General features: G+C 38.8%; 1 protein-coding gene and 2 long non-coding RNA genes across 5 annotated transcripts; 2 read left to right on the forward strand and 1 right to left on the reverse strand.

Moving 5' to 3' along the window:
• Positions 1 to 2: 2 nt before the first annotated feature.
• LOC122975019 lies at positions 3 to 7,943 on the forward strand. Of its 3 annotated transcripts, XR_006400540.1 has the most exons (9): positions 18 to 254; positions 3,438 to 3,526; positions 3,934 to 4,089; positions 4,311 to 4,366; positions 4,534 to 4,893; positions 5,169 to 5,365; positions 5,732 to 5,886; positions 6,943 to 6,998; positions 7,167 to 7,943. It is a non-coding gene; the product is annotated as an uncharacterized LOC122975019 (long non-coding RNA). The 3 variants fall into 3 exon arrangements; XR_006400539.1 differs by having other exon boundaries at positions 3 to 254; positions 5,169 to 6,639; XR_006400538.1 differs by having other exon boundaries at positions 20 to 254; positions 5,169 to 5,886.
• A 6,039-nt stretch (positions 7,944 to 13,982) lies between these two features.
• Positions 13,983 to 15,358, forward strand: LOC122975020. The gene is made up of 2 exons (XR_006400541.1): positions 13,983 to 14,197; positions 14,488 to 15,358. It is a non-coding gene; the product is annotated as an uncharacterized LOC122975020 (long non-coding RNA).
• Positions 15,359 to 16,733: 1,375 nt separating this feature from the next.
• On the reverse strand, positions 16,734 to 18,310 carry LOC122975018. The gene is made up of 3 exons (XM_044343174.1): positions 17,753 to 18,310; positions 17,223 to 17,582; positions 16,734 to 16,928 (listed from the first exon to the last, which is right to left on the reverse strand). The coding sequence occupies exons 1-3, from the start codon at positions 17,877 to 17,879 to the stop codon at positions 16,762 to 16,764; spliced, it is 654 nt and encodes a 217-aa protein (XP_044199109.1). The 5' UTR covers positions 17,880 to 18,310; the 3' UTR covers positions 16,734 to 16,761.
• Positions 18,311 to 20,113: the final 1,803 nt, after the last annotated feature.

Raw genomic sequence — 20,113 nt, forward strand, 5'->3', positions numbered from 1 at the left:
ACAAAAATAAAACAAAACAAAAAAGAAATACCTAAATATAAATTATATTAACTTTAAGGGGGGTTAGTCAATACATAGAATCGAAAATTTCCAAGTCATTTTTAAATTAATATTTAGTAAAAAAAAGTGCGGTGTGCAGTGCGCACAGCTCCAAGTGTTAAACAGAGAATCGAGTGGACGGTTGTAGCAAAGCCATGCAAAGGGAGAAATGGTCATGGCTCAAATACAACACATCCGTGATCTGAGATAACTGGGTATGAGTCATTTCCCTCCCCTCTAAATGAGCGAGCTTTGTTGTCGCACTTCAGTTCAGCCCACTGTTCGCTGTGAAAGGGTCCGCACCATTAATCACACTGGGACAGCTTAGGGCTGTGCGATATGACGATAGCTTATATATATTGTGTGACGACAGAAAAATGTCTATCGTTTCCTATTTTACTCTATCGTTTGTATACTGCGGTCAAGTCAGCCGCCACTCTGGAATTTACAGGCAAACTAGCCGCCACGTACTTTCCTAATGTACGCGTTAACTTCCGTTATTGCGGTAATGAGGCTTTTCTGCTGGGAGTTACATGAGTCAACTAAACGTAGTTTGACGTCGCTTTCATTTACTTTACATTCGACCAATAATATTACAGTTTGATTGAAACAGTAAATTGAAAAAAATGCTGTTTTCTGTTTCATTTGTTCACCGAGAAGGTTATGACCCGGGAGAATTCACTGTAGAATTAGAATCTACAGAGTCTTGACTTCACTTATATAGATTAACAATTTCTCATATTCAGCATATTATGAAAATGAAACTGTCTGTTTCCAATCAGTGATTCCACTTCTCACACATCCTACAGGACCACAACTTCCAGAACATCTCACTGTGAAATTAAACAATAAAGGCTAATTGAAAATATTATACACCAAAATATGTTCAAATAATTATTTTTAAAAAATTCTCCGTTTGCAAGCAATGATTCCACTTCTCACACATCCTACAGGACCTCAGCTAGCTGCCCAACAACTTCCAGAGCATTTCACTGGCAAATTTCACAATAAAGGCATTTTCAAAACATTATACACATATTTTGGTGTATAATTTAATAATATGCATATGCATTATATGCATAATATAATGTACGTGATGCCTTCAGTATTTGAAGAGCCAGATTTTTTTTTATCTCATGTGCCATTTCCGTTTTTTTCAATCATTTTTTGAGTATATTTTGTTGTATATTTTCAGTGGTCCTTTATTGTGAAATTCGCCAGTGAAATGTTCTTGAATTCTTTGTGCAGCTAGCTGGGGTCCTGTAGGATGTGTGAGAAGTGGAATCATTGATTGGAAACAGAGAGGTTTTTTAAAATGACTTTTTGAATATGTTTTGGTGTCAAATATTGTGAAAGGGCCTTTATTGTGAAATTCGACAGTGGAATGTTCTGGAATTTTTTGTGCAGCTAGCTGGGGTCCTGTAGGATGTGTGAGAAGTGGAATCACTGATTGCAAACAGGAAGTTTCTTTTTTTTTAAAATTTTGAATATATTTTTGTGTATAATATTTTCAATGGGTTTTTATTGTTTAATTCCACAGAGAAATGTTCTGGAAGTTGTTGTGCAGCTAGGGGTCCTGTAGGATGTGTGAGAAGTGGAATCATTCATTGGAAACAGAGAGTTTTTTTTACTGATTTTTTAAAATATATTTTGGTTACCGCTGTTCCGGTGCTGGACCGACAATTCCCCCATGGGCTCTTGCTGCATATGGGCCGTGTTGGACCAGTGCCACAAGCCTAGACCCTGGGGGAGGGTCTCGTTTGACTGGACAGTTTAGTGGTCATTTTAAATATGGACATTTTAAGTGTTTTTGTGTTTAGTTTGTCTGTTACTGTCCTGGTTTATTCTATGGTTATTTGTGACTTTTTTATAGATCTTAAAAGCAGCAGCAGCAGTACATTGGTGGCAACCGGGGCAAACTGGGGGAAAGATAGCTGATAGGTATGGGGGGTATGCACGCCCCATAGTAGTGTGAGATCAAGTGTGCCAATTTAGAGTGGAATCGTGTGGTTTTCACTGCGTTAAGTCTAATGTGTTTGCTTAAATGCTTCTTGCAACAGGACGTGTGGGTGTGTGTGTACCCAACTGTCAGCTGTTGGTGTGTTACTTGTGTAGGGTGGTTTTGTGTGCAGTGACACTCAGGGTGGCTGGTTAGCTGGGGGACAGACTGTCTGAGGGGGGTATGTTATAGCTTGGCCAGTACCATCCTCGGTCCATGAAAATGCTGTTGTCTGAACTCATTTCTGTAAAATAAAGTCTCTATATTTTTTGCATATTGTTGTCAGTGTGTAACTTTCTTAGATCTCTGACACCGGACCATACTAGGAAAAAAGGTGGTGGCAGCAGTAACTTTTCAGCCAGTCCAGTATTAAATATTCATACCTACAGCAAGGTTTATTACAATATTTTCAATGGGCCCTTATTGTTTAGTTCGCCAGTGAAATGTTCTGTAAGTTGTTGTGCAGCTAGCTGTGGTCATGTAGGATATAGAGAAGTGGAATCACTGATTGGAAACAGTTTCCTTTTCATAATATGCTGAATATGAGACATTGTTAATCTGTATAAGTGAAGTCAAGACTGTAGATTCTAATTCCACAGTGAATTCTCCCAAGTCATAACCTTTTTGGTGAACAAGTGAAATAAATAGTGCATTTTTTCAATTCACTGTTTCAATCAAACTGTAATATTATCGGTCGACTGTACAGGAAATGAAAACGATGTCAAACCACATTTAGTCGAGGACCATCCGTGTCTTTTAAACAGAAAATACTTATTACCGTAATAATGGAAGTGTACGCGCAGTAGGAAATTGCGTGGCGGCTGGCTTGACCGCGGTGTTTAACATAGTTGTGACGCAAATTACACTTTTTACGGCAATATTGAGACTCCAGAGAATCAATAAAACACAGTTTAAGAAAAGGTTTCACAAATCAGAAACCGTGTTATAGGCACTTTAGCCTCTCCATGATAATCTAGTCAAGATTTGACAGGTCTAAGTATAGTGGTTTTTGATGTGGAACTGGTCTAATGTGGTCTGGATGAGAGAAAATCAGTGAAATCGCCCTTTTTTTTTGCATTTTCACAAATAGAGTAAAGGGTTTGAGATCATTAAGAGAAAATACTACAGTAAAAATGAATAAAACTCAGGATTATGATACCCTTTGACATCTTCTGTCATACTGGAGTATTAGTTTGTTTAGACTTTTTAATACTGAGCAGATAAGCCCACAGCAAATAGGCAGAGATAGCAATAAGACTGAAAAGCAGTTTACCATGAGTAAGGACAAAAAGAAAAATATGCTACAGTCAAAATGATCAAAATTTAGGACAATTTCAGTCTACTAATCATCCTCATTTCATTTCCCCACTATTTGTTTCTTATTCACTCCATGAATTAGCTCGAAAATGACCGAACAACGCCATCTACAGGCGTTATGCCAATTTTAAGGTGGACTGGGAAATTCCAATCGGAGGCTGTGAATCTTACGTATGTATCCATTTTGTTCTGGGATTTTGTCAATTCTGTCCAGTAATCTGTATTTTTCTTTTTCTTTCATCATCATTTGATTTGGTCTCACTTTCTGAGTGCATGTGTCCTGAATCTGAGGTGTTGCTGGTGTAGAGACCTGAGTGGTTGATGGTTCGCTCAGCCACAGGACAAGTAGGCAGAGGGGACTATTTCCTGGTTCTCGCACCCTCCCTCACTGTTCAGGCAGCGGCGCTTTCCCTGCGCTCCCTCCCCCCTGCAGGCTGGGCTCAAACACACGTTACACACACAAACACACTTTAAACCAATAGGAAACTGGACGCACATTCACATACTCCTATATTGAAAGTCTGCAGCCACACACACCTCATGTGTTCATGGTTCCTCTCCTCTGTCTCCTCTCACAGGGAGAAGATGATCTACAGGATCCTTCTGCTCATCAGCCTGACCTCCTGTGTCTGAAATGAAATGAATGGTATACATATGTCACCATGGTATCCATGGAGACATATAATTCCTGTTTAAAGTGGAGAGATGTGCACAGTAATACTCCAGTAGCACAGGTATTGAAGGGCACTCAAATATTTCCTCTGTCTTCTTCTTTGGGGCCATCTTGTGACAGAAATACATGACTACAGCTGTGAAAGAGAAGATTTTTTAAATGTATTCAGAGATAAACTCTGGTTTTCTGTAATTGATGCTGTAGATTTTCCTTCTCACACCTGTGATGACTGAACTTTGACCTCATGTGTTCATGACCCCTCTCCTCTGTCTCCTTTCACAGGGAGAAGATGATCTGCAGGATCCTTCTGTTCATCAGCCTGACCTCATGTGTCTGTGGTTAGTTTACAACTTTACTTTAATATCCATAAATATAATAAACAAAATATATTTTCAGCCTCACTGACATTTTATGACCTTCATCTTTAAATCTGTGAGTGATAACATTGGCAAAATGCCTTCTCAGTTTGTCTGGTCCTCACTTTCCCTCTCTGTCTCCTCAACAGAAACATGTGTAGTGGATGTGACAAAGACCTCCTATCAGGCAGAGGAGAACAACAACATCACACTGGAATGGATGTTTTCAAGCAAACCCAACAGTTCCTCCACATCACTTAACATCACCTGTAAACTGATAAGTGATGTTAAAATCAGAGTCCTGTATCATCTACGTGATGGTGTCGAGGTCTCAGAGTCTCAGGATAGAAAGCTTTCAGGACGAGTTCAGTGTGACAAAGACGCCCTCAGAGAAGGACGAATCAGACTTCATGTGTCCAGACTCAGGACTGATGACTCAGGTCTGTACCAGTGTACAGTGAGAACAGATGACAAGAAGAGCTCTGGCAGATGCCGACTCAGTGTCACTGGTAAGATGATCCAGTAGAACTCAGGAAGCCTTTTTTTAATGCAAGTTATCAGTGATGTACTGACTGGACTGCTAAACTTTATGAGTGTAGCTGTATTGCTAAGATTTATAAATACATCATAAAATATGCTGTATGTGAACACAAACATAACCAGGTTCAAGCACAAACGGTTCAGATTTTCAAGTGTTAGATGTCACAAGTAGGAGAGTTGAATGTTGAGATAACAGAATTTGTGAAACAGAAGTACAATTATTATTATTTTATGTCCTTTACAGCAGCTGTTGATCAGCCCAAACCTCAGAAACCTATTGAGAGACCACAACCAGAGAGTCGGAGAAGGATCGGCCTCTACGTTGGACTGACAACAGCTGTACTACTCGCTGTCTGTGCTGGACTCTACTTTGCCTTCAGACTTCTTTCTAAACCTGATGAGAGAAGATGAACACAGTTATGTTTTGGGGGACATAAACCTGTAGGACTCAAAACCATTACATTTGCTATTTAAGCTATTTAAGTATCTATTTACCAATACATACATGTAGGTACAAGATATGAAGTTATGGAATAAGGGGGCAACAATTTATGTACTTATAAAGAACTTATACTGTACTTTATACTTTAACTGACGGGTACTTATTCTATTATTACAGAGTATGTACAATTTACTGAGCAATAATCTGGAAATTTGGAAAGAATTAAGAGAGAATTAACATTCTAGTTATTGTTTAACTACTAGGTACCTATTCTGTTATTACAGGGTACAGTATGATCATACTGTATTTGTATATTTGTGGTGAACGTGGAAACTGTCACGTAAGCTTTAAATGAGCTTTCACAGAGTCCAGTAACGAGGCAGATTCAAGAGCCAAGAGCCAAGGGCCAGAGTTAGAGTCAGAGCCAAGGAGCCGCTGATGTGGTGATGTTCATTTCACAAATGACCAAACTGCCATATCTGTTGCAGATTAGACACAGAAGGCAGAGGAATTATTGCTGGTGAGTCAGACGCTTCTGTGCTCTGTGGGATGAGTTATTGGCACTGTCAGATTCAAGAGTGAATTTAAAGGCTTTTGTGCATTTTAAAAGATGGATTAAGGATATTTCAACAGTGCAGTATGAGGAATAGTTCAGAAGTAACGTGGGAAACTTGAGAGGCTGAAACTTATGTGTGTTTGTGCTTTATTTATTTACCCCATTGTAACACTTAAATTTCCCTTTGGGGATTAAAAATATCAATCCATTAAGTATCTATCTATCTGTCTAACTATCTATCTAATGCTGCTAACTGAATCATTGGATGTTTTATGTCTTATTTTCCACATAATTACACCCACACGCTTTTTTTTCAACGATGTTTCTGCAGCCTCCTGCCGCTGAGGATGTTTTTGCAGCTGTTGAGAAGGTCTTATTGCGGTCTTGCCCTAGTCCTGTTGTCATGCGGGTTTTTAATGCATAGCGGTTAGCCGCAGGGCTCACTCCTTCATGTGGTGTGGTAGGGGGTGTGTTTCTTTTACTTCTCCAGTATTTCACATCTGTAACTATTCTCTGTAACTATTGTCTATTAATGTGACTCAGGCAGGTCTTTTAGATTAATATCTGAATTTTACATTAATGTCGTTCATGTGTCACTGAATGTATCGGGGATTTCAAAGAAACATCAGTACTGAAGTTCTGTTTGAGTCTTACAGCTGTTGTGTGTCAGATTCTTTCCTTTGACTTTATTGAATATCTGCAGAAGCAACAGAAAATGTAAGTACGTCTAATAAAGGGTCTGTTTTGTTTTCCTAACAACCCCTAATCAGTTCAGTTCAATATAGGTTTGTGACAGTGGGAATATAACTTGTGTAATTTCTCTCTTTCTATGTCTTTCTCTCTCTCTCTCTCTCTCTCTCTCTCTCTCTCTCTCTCTCTCTCTCTCTCTCTCTTTAAATGTTTTCAGAGATAAACTCTGGTTTCCTGTAATTGATGCTGTAGATTTTCCTTCTCACACCTGTGATGACTGAACTTTGACCTCATGTGTTCATGACTCCTCTCCTCTGTCTCCTCTCACAGGGAGAAGATGATCTGCAGGATCCTTCTGTTCATCAACCTGACCTCCTGTGTCTGTGGTTAGTTTACAACTTTACTTTAATATCCATAAATATAAATAAATAAAATACATTTTCAGCCTCACTGACATTTTATGACCTTCATCTTTAAATCTGTGAGTGATAACATTGGCAAAATGCCTTCTCAGTTTGTCTGGTCCTCACTTTCCCTCTCTGTCTACTCAACAGCAACATGTATAGTGGATGTGACAAAGACCTCCTATCAGGCAGAGGAGAACAACGACATCACACTGGAATGGATGTTTTCAACCAAACCCAACAGTTCCTCCACCTCACTTAACATCCTCTGTAAACAGCAGCTGTACTACTCGCTGTCTGTGCTGGACTCTACTTTGCCTTCAGACTTCTTTCTAACCCTAATGAGGGAAGATGAATGAGTTATATTTTGGGGGACATAAACCTGTAGGACTCTGTGGTGCTGGTGGCTGCTTTACCTTTGTTTTTTTCATGGATTCGGCGAGTCCTCCCCCTGGCCAAAAGACAGCGTCAGTAAAGATGGCCTCTTATACTGTGTCAGGCAGGAAGTGAAAGAGGCCAACTGGGCGTGCCAGAGGGGAGTCTGCCTTTAGGGATCCAGTTAACTTTAATTACTTTGGGACTTTAAGTTTTGTTATTTTTCTTGCTTTGACAATTAGTTTGGTTGTAAATAGTTTCTTGATATAAATCTTTGTCGATTTTAAGGTTAATTTGTGATATAGACTTAATTGCTTATTCCTGCCTTATTTTGCACATGTTAAATCTTATTTTGCACATGTTAAATCTTATTTTGCACATGTTTTGCCAATATTAAATTGTCTTTCCAAGCTTTCTTTAAATATTTTGCTCAGTGTTAACACCAACAGATATTACAAGGTATTGAATGTTTTTTTTTTTGTAAGTGCTTGTGATTTGATTGACTTGATGAAGCTACTAAGTGTGCAATGGAATTAAAATTATTATCACTCATGCCAAGGTCAGGAATTAACTCTTTTGTGCGAGGCCTAAAATACCAAACCATTGGGTATAACGACTGCTGTGGTGGTACCAACAATTACAATTAAGAAGAGTATTAAATTTATTTACTGTATGTACATTGTACCTGCGATTGACACAACAGTTTCTGTAGTGGCAGGTTAATTAAACATTGGGTATTTAACAAAAAATGACCTTCAATAAACTTGGTGATATCTTCACTCTTGTGCCCTAAATAATCCCCCACCTCAAGTGCACCCAGCTGTCACCAGCACACTTTGGTGAGCTTAAAGAAACGAGAGAGGGAAGAGGAGGAGGAGGAGGAGGAGGAGGAGGAGGAGGAGGAAAAGTGTGGAGAAAACAGAAATAGCGATGACAAGCATGAATGGAGGAAACATAGATAAGGAAGAAAGCAGGTAAATAAGAGAGAGAGAAATGTAATGACTGTAACAAGAGGGGGACTCACAGTGCTTTAGATTACAGCCCAAATACCCTGAAGTTACTCTGTAAACACATGTAACAAGGTGGGAACAACCAACATAACTTACTCTGTAACTACAGAGGACAATGTCAGAACAGTTTGTTTCAATTTTACTTGCCTCAAAACTAAATTAACTACACTGTTTTCAATCAGGAGAGCATATGAACCATATATATGCGTCCTGGTTCGTTCATACCTCATGTTTTATCTTTAGCTATATTTATATTAGCTTTAGCTACATATTTATTTCCTGGGATGAAAGGAGGCTGTGCACAGAGCTGAAAAAGCTAATACCTTGAGGAGCCGTAATGCCGGATGAAAAGAAATGCCAGAGAGAAGACTTTCAACATTTTAATGACTTCAGAATTGTTAACATGTCTTTACATCAAAACACAAGTGAGTGACATCTTTGGTTGGTAATAACAGAATAGGTACCTAGTAGTTAAACAATAACTAGAGTGTTAATTCTCTCTTAATTCTTTCCAAATTTCCAGATTATTGCTCAGTAAATTGTACATACTACTAATTGTACATAATTGTACATACATACACTACATAAGTACCTATCAGTTAAAGTATAAAGTACAGTATAAGTTCTTTATAAGTACGTAAATTGTTGCCCACTTATTCCATAACTTCACATCTTGTACCTACATGTATGTATTGGTACGTACTGTACTGGTACACCTTTAATACAAAAGATTACACTGTAACTACAGAGTAATTACACTGTACGTTGATGACCGCAATCTAATCGTTACCAAAAATTGATATCAAAATTGACAAGGAATTTGCCTGAATGTTGTGGTGCATAACAGTTCACAAAACTATATTGTAAGTGAGAAGCCACGGCTTTAGACTGTAAACTAAAGAGAATTAAATGAAATGTACAAAATAATGACCTGGAATGTGTAAATGTACATAGTGTTAACAGTAAATGCAGTGTGTAATTAATAAGTTGTACTAATGTAACGAGCCACATTAGTTCAAAGCAAATAGATACTTAAATAGCTTAAAATAGCAAATGTAATGGTTTTGAGTCCTACAGGTTTATGTCCCCCAAAATATAACTGTGTTCATCTCTCATCAGGGTTAGAACGAAGTCTGAAGGCAAAGTAGAGTCCAGCACAGACAGCGAGTAGCACAGCTGCTGTCAGTCCAACGTAGAGGCCGATCCTTCCCTGACTCTCTGGTTGGTTTGGACTGTTCAACAGCTGCTGTAAAGGACATAAAATAATAATTAACAGATTTTATGACCTTCATCTTTAAATCTGTGAGTGATAAAATTGGCAAAATGCCTTCTCAGTTTGTCTGGTCCTCACTTTCCCTCTCTGTCTCCTAAACAGCAACATGTGTATTGGATGTGACAAAGACCTCCTATTAGGCAGCGGAGAACAACAACATCACACTGGAATGGATGTTAACAACCAAACCCAACAGTTCCTCCACCTCACTTAACATCCTCTGTAAACTGTTCACTGATGTTAAAATCCCAAAAATCCCAGTCCTGTATCAGCTACGTGATGGTGTTGAGGTCTCAGATTCTCAGGATGGAAAGTTTGCAGGACGAGTTCAGTGTGACAAACACGCCCTCAGAGAAGGACGAATCAGATTTCATGTGTCCAGACTCAGGACTGATGACTCAGGTCTGTACTTGTGTACAGTGGGAACAGATTACGAGAAGAGCTCTGGCAGATGCCGACTCAGTGTCACTGGTAAAATGATTCAGTAGAACTCAAGAAGCCTTTTTTAATGCATGTTATCAGTGATGTAGTGACTGGACTGCTAAACTTTATGAGTGTAGCTGTATTGTAAAGATTTATAAATACAACATAAAATATGCTGTATGTGAACACAAACATCACCAGGTTCAAGCACAAGCAGTTCAGATTTTCATTTTGGACTCGAGCAAGTGTGAAATGTCACAAGTAGGAGAATTGAATGTTGAGATAACAGAATTTGTGAAACAGAAATACAATTATTATTATTTTATGTCCTTTACAGCAGCTGTTGAACAGTCCAAACCACAACCAGAGAGTCGTGGAAGGATCGGCCTCTACGTTGGACTGACAGCAGCTGTACTACTCGCTGTCTGTGCTGGACTCTACTTTGCCTTCACACTTCATTCTAACCCTGATGAGAGAAGATGAACACAGTTATATTTTGGGGGACATAAACCTGTAGGACTCAAAACCATTACATTTGCTATTTTAAGCTCTTTAAGTATCTATTTGCTTTGAACTAATGTGGCTCGTTACATTAGTATAACTTATTAATTACACACTGCATTTACTGTTAACACTATGAACATTTACACATTCCAGGTCATTATTTTGTACATTTCATTTAATTCTCTTTAGTTTACAGTTTAAAGCTGTGGCTTCTCACTTACAATATAGTTTTGTGAACTGTTATGCACCACAACATTCAGGCAAATTCCTTGTCAATTTTGATATCAATTGTTGGTAACGCTTAGATTTATGGTCATCAACGTACAGTGTAATTACTCCGTAGTTACAGTGTAATCTTTTGTATTAACGGTGTACCAGTACAGTACGTACCAATACATACATGTAGGTACAAGATGTGAAGTTATGGAATAAGGGGGCAACAATTTACGTACTTATAAAGAACTTATACTGTACTTTATACTTTAACTGCCGGGTACTTATTCTATTATAACAGAGTATGTACAACTTACTGAGCAATAATCTGGAAATTTGGAAAGAATTAAGAGAGAATTAACATTCTAGTTATTGTTTAACTACTAGGTACCTATTCTGTTATTACAGGGTACAGTATGATCATAGAACTGAGCAAAAATCTGGATGTTTCAGAGAAGATGGAGTGTTGACTTCTGCAGCACTTAATCACTGTGACTTGATTTTATTTCAGAATGACCTTATTACCAACAAACAGGCAAACTACATTGCTCCTTTTTCATTTTGGGGTACTTAAAATAACTACGGGGGTACATCTGTGTGTTTACTTCGGAACAAAGGTCCAGGGGAAGGTCTGTTGTCACGGATGCTGTCGGCCTCTGAAGGCTGTCTCAGTTGTCATTCACCAGCAAACTTCATTGCTTGACACTCGTTTACAGCCTGGTGGCTCCGCCTGCCATTGGCGGACATAATTCACCAACCAAAGATGTGACTCACGTGTGTTTTGATGGAAAGACATGTTAACAATTCTGAGGTCATTCAAATGTTGGAGGTCTTCTCTCTGGCATTTGTTTTCATCCGGCATTACAGCTCCTCAAGTTATTTACTTTGTCTTTGTCTCTGTGCACAGCCTCCATAAATATGATTTGTGGTGAACATGGAAACTCTCACGTAGACTTTGAATGAAATGTCACAGATTTCATTAATCAGGCAAATTCAAGAGCCAAGAGCCAAGAGCCAGAGTCAGAGCCAGAGCCAGAGCCAGAGTCAGAGCCAGAGCCAAGGAGGTGCGCCCAGCTCTCATGTGATGATGTTCATTTCACAAATGACCAAACTGCCAAATCTGTTGCAGATTACACACAGAAGGCAGAGGAATCATTGCTGGTGAGTCAGACACTTCTGTGCTCTGTGGGATGAGTGATTGGCACTGTCAGATTCAAGAGTGAATTTAAAGGCTTTTGTGCATTTTAAAAGATGGATTAAGGATATTTTGTTTTTGGTGTTGTTTTGGAGCCTAATGTGTTTTTAAAATAGGATAGGTAGGATAATATAATGAAGGTCCATTTTGGACATTATACTGGGCAATTGATGTTTAAATCAATTGTTTCATGTTCCCTGTATGCCAGCATTTAGCCTCTGTTCAACAGTGCAGTATTAGGAATAGTTCAGAAGTAACGTGGGAAACTTGAGAGGCTGAAACTTATGTGTGTTTGAAAAATGATTTATTGCATTGTTTGTCTTACCTTTTTTTATTTACCCCATTGTAACACTTAAATTTCCCTTTGGGGATTAAAAATATCAATCAATTAAGTATCTATCTATCTGTCTAACTATCTATCTAATGCTGCTAACTGAATCATTGGATGTTTTACGTCATATTTTCTACATAATTACGCCCACACGCTTTTTTTCAACGATGTTTCTGCAGCCTCCTGCCGCTGAGAAGGTTTTTGCGGCTGTTGAGAAGGTCTTATTGCGGTCTTGCCCTAGTCCTGTTGTCATGCAGGTTTTTAATGCATGGCGGTTAGCCGCAGGGCTCACTCCTTCATGTGGTGTGGGAGGGGGTGTGCTTCTTTTACTTCTCCAGTATTTCACATCTGTAACTATTCTCTGTAACTATTGTCTATTAATGTGACTCAGGCAGGTCTTTTAGATTAATATCTGAATTTTACATTAATGTCGTTCAGGTGTCACTGAATGTATCGGGGATTTCAATGAAACATCAGTACTGAAGTTCTGTTTGTGTCTTACAGCTGTTGTGTGTCAGATTCTTTCCTTTGACTTTATTGAATACCTGCAGAAGCAACAGAAAATGTAAGTACGTCTTTAAATAAAGGGTCTGTTTTGTTTTCCTAACAACCCCTAATCAGTTCAGTTCAATGTAGGTTTGTGACAGTGGGAATATAACTTGTGTAATTTCTCTCTTTCTATGACTTTCTCTCTCTCTCTCTCTCTCTCTCTCTCTCTCTCTCTCTCTCTCTTCCTCTGTATGTGTGTACAAGACCTTGCTAGAAGCCACTTTGTTGTTAAAAGTGTTTTGTGGAGCCATGCAAGGAACCATGATGTGTTAAAAAAAACACATCAGTAGCAAGAGCAAGTATTGTAGTTTTCCTGGTATGTGGCCTATCTATTGAGGTAGTTGGTGCCCCACCAATTTTTTTACATATAAAAACGCCATTAGGTATATGTATTTCACCATGGTATCCATGGCAACTATTGTTTCCTGCTTGAGGTGGAGAGGGATGTGTCTGCCCCCTACGGTTCATTTTTTCCTCTTACACCCTCCCCTTAATGCAAAGTAGCACAAGTATTGACAAGCACTCAAATATTTCCTCTTTCCCCCTCTTTGGTGCCATCTCGGACTGCACCCGAGAAACTGAAGATTTTTAAATGTTCTCAGAGATAAACTCTGGTTTTCTGTAATTGATGCTGTAGGTTTTCCTTCTCACACCTGTGATGACTGAACTGTGACCTCATGTGTTCATGACTCCTCTCCTCTGTCTCCTCTCACAGGGAGAAGATGATCTGCAGGATCCTTCTGTTCATCAGCCTGACCTCCTGTGTCTGTGGTTAGTTTACAACTTTACTTTAATATCCATAAATATAAATAAACAAAATTCAGCCTCACTAATAGATTTTATGACCATCATCTTTAAATCTGAGTGATAACATTGGCAAAATGCCTTCTCAGTTTGTCTGGTCCTCACTTTCCCTCTCTGTCTCTTCAGCAATAAGATGTGTATTGGATGTGACAAAGACCTCCTGTCACTCCTGTCAGGCAGAGGAGAACAACAACATCACACTGGAATGGATATTTTCAACCAAACCCAACAGTTCCTCCACCTCACTTAACATCACCTGTAAACTGTTGCTTGATGTTAAAAATAAATACCCAGTCCTGTATCATCTAAGTGATGGTGTTGAGGTCTCAGATTCTCAGGATGTAAAGTTTGCAGGACGAGTTCAGTGTGACAAAGACGCCCTCAGTAAAGGACGAATCAGACTTCATGTGTCCAGACTCAGGATTGATGACTCAGGTGTGTACCAGTGTACAGTGGGACCAGATGACGAGAAGAGCTCTAACAGATGCCAACTCAATGTCACTGGTAAGATGATTCAGTAGAACTCAATAAGCCTTTTTTTAATGCAAGTTATCAGTGATGTACTGACTGGACTGCTAAACTTTATGAGTGTAGCTGTATTGTTAAGATTTATAAATACAACATAAAATATGCTGTATGTGAACACAAACATCACCAGGTTCAAGCACAAATGGTTCAGATTTTCATTTTGGACTCGAGCAAGTGTGAAATGTCACAAGTAGGAGAGTTGAATGTTGAGATAACAGAATTTGTGAAACAGAAATACAATTATTATTATTTTATGTCCTTTACAGCAGCTGTTGAACAGTCCAAACCACAACCAGAGAGTCGGGGAAGGATCGGCCTCTACGTTGGACTGACAGCAGCTGTACTACTCGCTGTCTGTGCTGGACTCTACTTTGCCTTCAGACTTCGTTCTAACCCTGATGAGAGAAGATGAACACAGTTATATTTTGGGGGACATAAACCTGTAGGTCTCAAAACCATTACATTTGCTATTTTAAGCTCTTTAATTATCTATTTGCTTTGAACTAATGTGGCTCGTTACATTAGTACAACGTATTAATTACACACTGCATTTACTGTTAACACTATGAACATTTACACATTCCAGGTCATTATTTTGTACATTTCATTTAATTCTCTTTAATTTACAGTTTAAAGCCGTGGCTTCTCACTTACAATATAATTTTGTGTATATTTGAACTGTTATGCACCACAACATTCAGGCAAATTCCTTGTCAATTTTGATATCAATTTTTGGTAACGCTTAGATTACGGTCATCAACGTACAGTGTAATTACTCCGTAGTTACAGTGTAATCTTTTGTATTAACGGTGTACCAGTACAGTACGTACCAATACATACATGTAGGTACAAGATGTGAAGTTATGGAATAAGGGGGCAACAATTTATGTACTTATAAAGAACTTATACTGTACTTTATACTTTAACTGACGGGTACTTATTCTATTATTACAGAGTATGTACAATTTACTGAGCAATAATCCGGAAATTTGGAAAGAATTAAGAGAGAATTAACACTCTAGTTATTGTTTAACTACTAGGTACCTATTCTGTTATTACCAACCAAAGATGTCACTCACTTGTGTTTTGATGTAAAGACATGTTAACAATTCTGAAGTCATTAAAATGTTGAAAGTCTTCTCTCTGGCATTTCTTTTCATCCAGCATTATGGCTCCTCAAGGTATTAGCTTTTTCAGCTCTGTGCACAGCCTCCTTTCATCCCAGGAAATAAATATGTAGCTAAAGCTAATATAAATATAGCTAAAGATAGAACATGAGGTATGAACGAACCAGGACGCATATATATGGTTCATATGCTCTTCTGATTGAAAACTGTGTAGTTAATTTAGTTTTGAAATAAACTAAAATTGAAATAAACTGTTCTCACATTGTCCTCTGTAGTTACAAAGTAAGTTATGTTGGTTGTTCCCACCTTGTTACATGTGTTTACAGAGTAACTTCAGGGTATTTGGGCTGTAATCTAAAGCACTGTGAGTCCCCCTCTTGTTACAGCCATTACATTTGTCTCCCTCTTATTAACCTGCTTTCTTCCTTATCTATGTTTCCTCCATTCATGCTGCTCATCGCCATTTCTGTTTTCTCCACACTTTTCCTCCTTCCCCTCCTCATCCTCTTCATCTTCCCTCTCTCCTCTCTTCCACAGCCTTCATGCACTTGTTTCTTGAAGCTCACCAAAGTGTGCTGCTGACAGCTGGGTGCCACTTGAGGTGGGGTGGGTGGGGGATTATTTAGGGCACAAGAGTGAAGATATCACCGAGTTTATTGAAGGTCATTTTTTGTTAAATACCCAATGTTTAATTAACCTGCCACTACAGAAACTGTTGTGTCAATCACAGGTACAATGTACATACAGTAAATAAATTTAATACTCTTCTTAATTGTAATTGTTGGTACCACCACAGCAGTCGTTATACCCAATGGTTTGGTATTTTAGGCCTCGCACAAAAGAGTTAATTCCTGACCTTGGCATGAGTGATAATAATTTTAATTCCATTGCACAATTAGTAGCTTCATCAGTCAATCAAATCAAAAGCACTTACAAAAAAAAAACATTCAATACCTTGTAATATCTGTTGGTGTTAACGCAGAGCAAAATATTTAAAGAAAGCTTGGAAAGACAATTTAATATTGGCAAAACATGTGCAAAATAAGATTTAACATGTGCAAAATAAGGCAGGAATAAACAATTAAGTCTATATCACAAATTAACCTTAATATCAACAAAGATTTAAATCAAGAAACTATTTACAACCAAACTAATTGTCAAAGCATGAAAAATAACAAAACTTAAAGTCCCAAAGTAATTAAAGTTAACTGGATCCCTAAAGGCAGACTCCCCTCTGGCACGCCCAGTTGGCCTCTTTCACTTCCTGCCTGACACAGTATAAGAGGCCATCTTTACTGGCGCTGTCTTTTGGCCAGGGGGAGGACTCGCCGGATCCATGAAAAAAACAAAAGTAAAGCAGCCACCAGCACCACAGAGTCCTACAGGTTTATGTCCCCCAAAATATAACTGTGTTCATCTTTTCTCATCAGGCTTAGAACGAAGTCTGAAAGCAGAGCAGAGTCCAGCACAGACAGCGAGTATTACAGCTGCTGTCAGACCAACGTAGAGGCCGATCCTTCCCTGACTCTCTGGTTGTGGTGACTCAGTAGGTTTCTGAGGTTTGGGCTGATCAACAGCTGCTGTAAAGCACATAAAACAATAATAATTGTACTTGTATTTCACAAATTCTGTTATCTCAACATTCAACTCTCCTACTTGTGACATCTCACACTTGAAAATCTGAACCATTTGTGCTTGAACCTGGTGATGTTTGTGTTCACATACAGCATATTTTATGTTGTATTTATAGATCTTAGCAAATAATACAGTGGCTGCTGAGTGCAGCTACACTCATAAAGTTTAGCAATCCAGTCACTACATCACTGATAACTTGCATTAAAAAAGGCTTCCTGAGTTCTACTGAATCATCTTACCAGTGACATTGAGTCTGCATCTCTTAGAGCTCTTCTCGTAACCTGTTCCCACCGTACAAATGTACACACCCGAGTCATCAGTCCTGAGTCTGGACACATGAAGTCTGATTCGTCCTTCTCTGAGGGCGTCTTTGTCACACTGAACTCGTCCTGCAAACTTTACATCCTGAGACTCTGAGACCTCAACACCATCACGTAGCTGATACAGGACTCTGATTTTAACATCACTTATCGGTTTACAGGAGATGTTAAGTGAGGTAGAGGAACTGTTGGGTTTGGTTGAAAACATCCATTCCAGTGTGATGTTGTTGTTCTCCTCTGCCTGATAGGAGGTCTTTGTCACATCCACTACACATGTTGCTGTTGAGGAGACAGAGAGGGAAAATGAGGACCAGACAAACTGAGAAGGCATTTTGCCAATTTTATCACTCACAGATTTAAAGATGAAGGTCATAAAATCTGTTAGTGAGGCTGAAAATGTATTTTATTTATTTATATTTATGGATATTAAAGTAAAGTTGTAAACTAACCACAGACACAGGAAGTCAGGCTGATGAACAGAAGGATCCTGCAGATCATCTTCTCCCTGTGAGAGGAGTCAGAGGAGAGGAAAACTTGTGTGTTGATGGAAAGACATGTTAACAATTCTGAGGTCATTCAATTGTTGAAAGTCTTCTGTTTGGCGTTTGTTTTCATCCGGCATTTCGGCTCCTCACGTTATTTACTTTTTCAGCCCTGTGCACAGCCTCCACAAATTTGATTCGTGGTGAAAGTGGAAACTCCCACGTAAACTTTGAATGAATTGCTAGAGTCCAGTAACCGAGCTGATTCACTTCAGGAAGTGTGGAAAGATGGTCCGTCTCAGCAGAGCCAAGGGCCAGAGTCAGAGCCAAGGGGTTGCACCTGGCTCTGATGTGGTGATGTTCATTTCACAAATGACCAAACTGCCAAATCTGTTGCAGATTAGACACAGAAGGCATAGGAATTATTGCTGGTGAGTAAGACACTTCTGTGCTCTGTGGGATAAGTGATTGGCACTGTCAGATTCAAGAGTGAATTTAAAGGCTTTTGTGCATTTTAAAAGATGGATTAAGGATATTTTGGTTTTGGTGTTGTTTTGGAGCCTAATGTGTTTTTAAAATAGGATAGGTAGGATAATATAATGAAGGTCCATTTTGGACATTATACTGGGCAATTGATGTTTAAATTAAATGTTTCATGTTCCCTGTATGCCAGCATTCAACCTCTGTTCAACAGTGCAGTATTAGGAATAGTTCAGAAGTAACGTGGGAAACTTGAGAGGCTGAAACTTATGTGTGTTTGAAAAATGATTTATTGCATTGTTTGTCTTACCTTTTTTTATTTACCCCATTGTAACACTTAAATTTCCCTTTGGCGATTAAAAATATCAATCAATTAAGTATCTATCTATCTGTCTAACTATCTATCTAATGCTGCTAACTGAATCATTGGATGTTTTACGTCATATTTTCTACATAATTACGCCCACACGCTTTTTTTCAACAATGTTTCTGCAGCCTCCTGCCGCTGAGAAGGTTTTTGCGGCTGTTGAGAAGGTCTTATTGCGGTCTTGCCCTAGTCCTGTTGTCATGCGGGTTTTTAATGCATGGCGGTTAGCCGCAGAGCTCACTCCTTCGTGTGGTGTGGGAGGGGGTGTGCTTCTTTTACTTCTCCAGTATTTCACATCTGTAACAATTCTCTGTAACTATTGTCTATTAATGTGACTCAGGCAGGTCTTTTAGATTAATATCTGAATTTTACATTAATGTCGTTCAGGTGTCACTGAATGTATCGGGGATTTTAATGAAACATCAGTACTGAAGTTCTGTTTGTGTCTTACAGCTGTTGTGTGTCAGATTCTTTCCTTTGACTTTATTGAATATCTGCAGAAGCAAAGAAAATGTAAGTACGTCTTTAAATAAAGGGTCTGTTTTGTTTTCCTAACAACCCCTAATCAGTTCAGTTCAATATAGGTTTGTGACAGTGGGAATATAACTTCTGTAATTTCTCTCTTTCTATGACTTTCTCTCTCTCTCTCTCTCTCTCTCTCTCTCTCTCTCTCTCTCTCTCTCTCTCTCTCTCTAACTCTGTACGTGTGTACAAGACCTTGCTAGAAGCCACTTTGTTGTTAAAAGTGTTTTGTGGAGCCATGCAAGGAACCATGACGTGTTAAAAAAACACATCAGTAGCAAGAGCAAGTATTGTAGTTTTCCTGGTATGTAGCCTATCTATTGAGGTAGTTGGTGCCCCACCAATTTTTCACATGTAAAAACGCCATTACGTATATGTATTTTACCATGGTATCCATGGTAACTATTGTTTCCTGCTTGAGGTGGAGAGGGATGTGTGTGCCCCCTACCGTTCATTTTTTCCTTTTACACCCTCCCCTTAATGCAAAGTAGCACAAGTATTGACAAGCACTCAAATATTTCCTCTTTCCCCGTCTTTGGCGCCATCTTGTGACAGAAATACATGACTGCACCTGAGAAAACTGAAGATTTTTAAATGTATTCAGAGATAAACTCTGGTTTTCTGTAATTGATGCTGTAGATTTTCCTTCTCACACCTGTGATGACTGAACTTTGACCTCATGTGTTCATGACTCCTCTCCGCTGTCTCCTCTCACAGGGAAAAGATTATCTGCAGGATCCTTCTGTTCATCAGCCTGACCTCATGTGTCTGTGGTGAATTTACAACTTTACTTTAATATCCATAAATATAATAAACAAAATATATTTTCAGCCTCACTGACATTTTATGACCTTCATCTTTAAATCTGTGAGTGATAACATTGGCAAAATGCCTTCTCAGTTTGTTTGGTCCTCACTTTCCCTCTCTGTCTCCTCAACAGCAACATGTGTAGTGGATGT

This window comes from Thunnus albacares, chromosome 23 (assembly GCF_914725855.1).
Source record: "Thunnus albacares chromosome 23, fThuAlb1.1, whole genome shotgun sequence".
NCBI classification, from domain to species: domain Eukaryota; kingdom Metazoa; phylum Chordata; class Actinopteri; order Scombriformes; family Scombridae; genus Thunnus; species Thunnus albacares.

What these genes read in the sequence shown, in the direction of transcription:
- LOC122975018 (XM_044343174.1), bottom strand. Translation starts at nt 17,879, where the DNA reads ATGACCTCAGAATTGTTAACATGTCTTTCCATCAACACACAAGTTTTC. An exon ending in CCTGACTTCCTGTGTCTGTG is followed by an intron (nt 17,583 to 17,752) that starts GTTAGTTTACAA and finishes TCTCCTCAACAG; the next exon opens with CAACATGTGTAGTGGATGTG. An exon ending in ATGCAGACTCAATGTCACTG is followed by an intron (nt 16,929 to 17,222) that starts GTAAGATGATTC and finishes TGTGCTTTACAG; the next exon opens with CAGCTGTTGATCAGCCCAAA.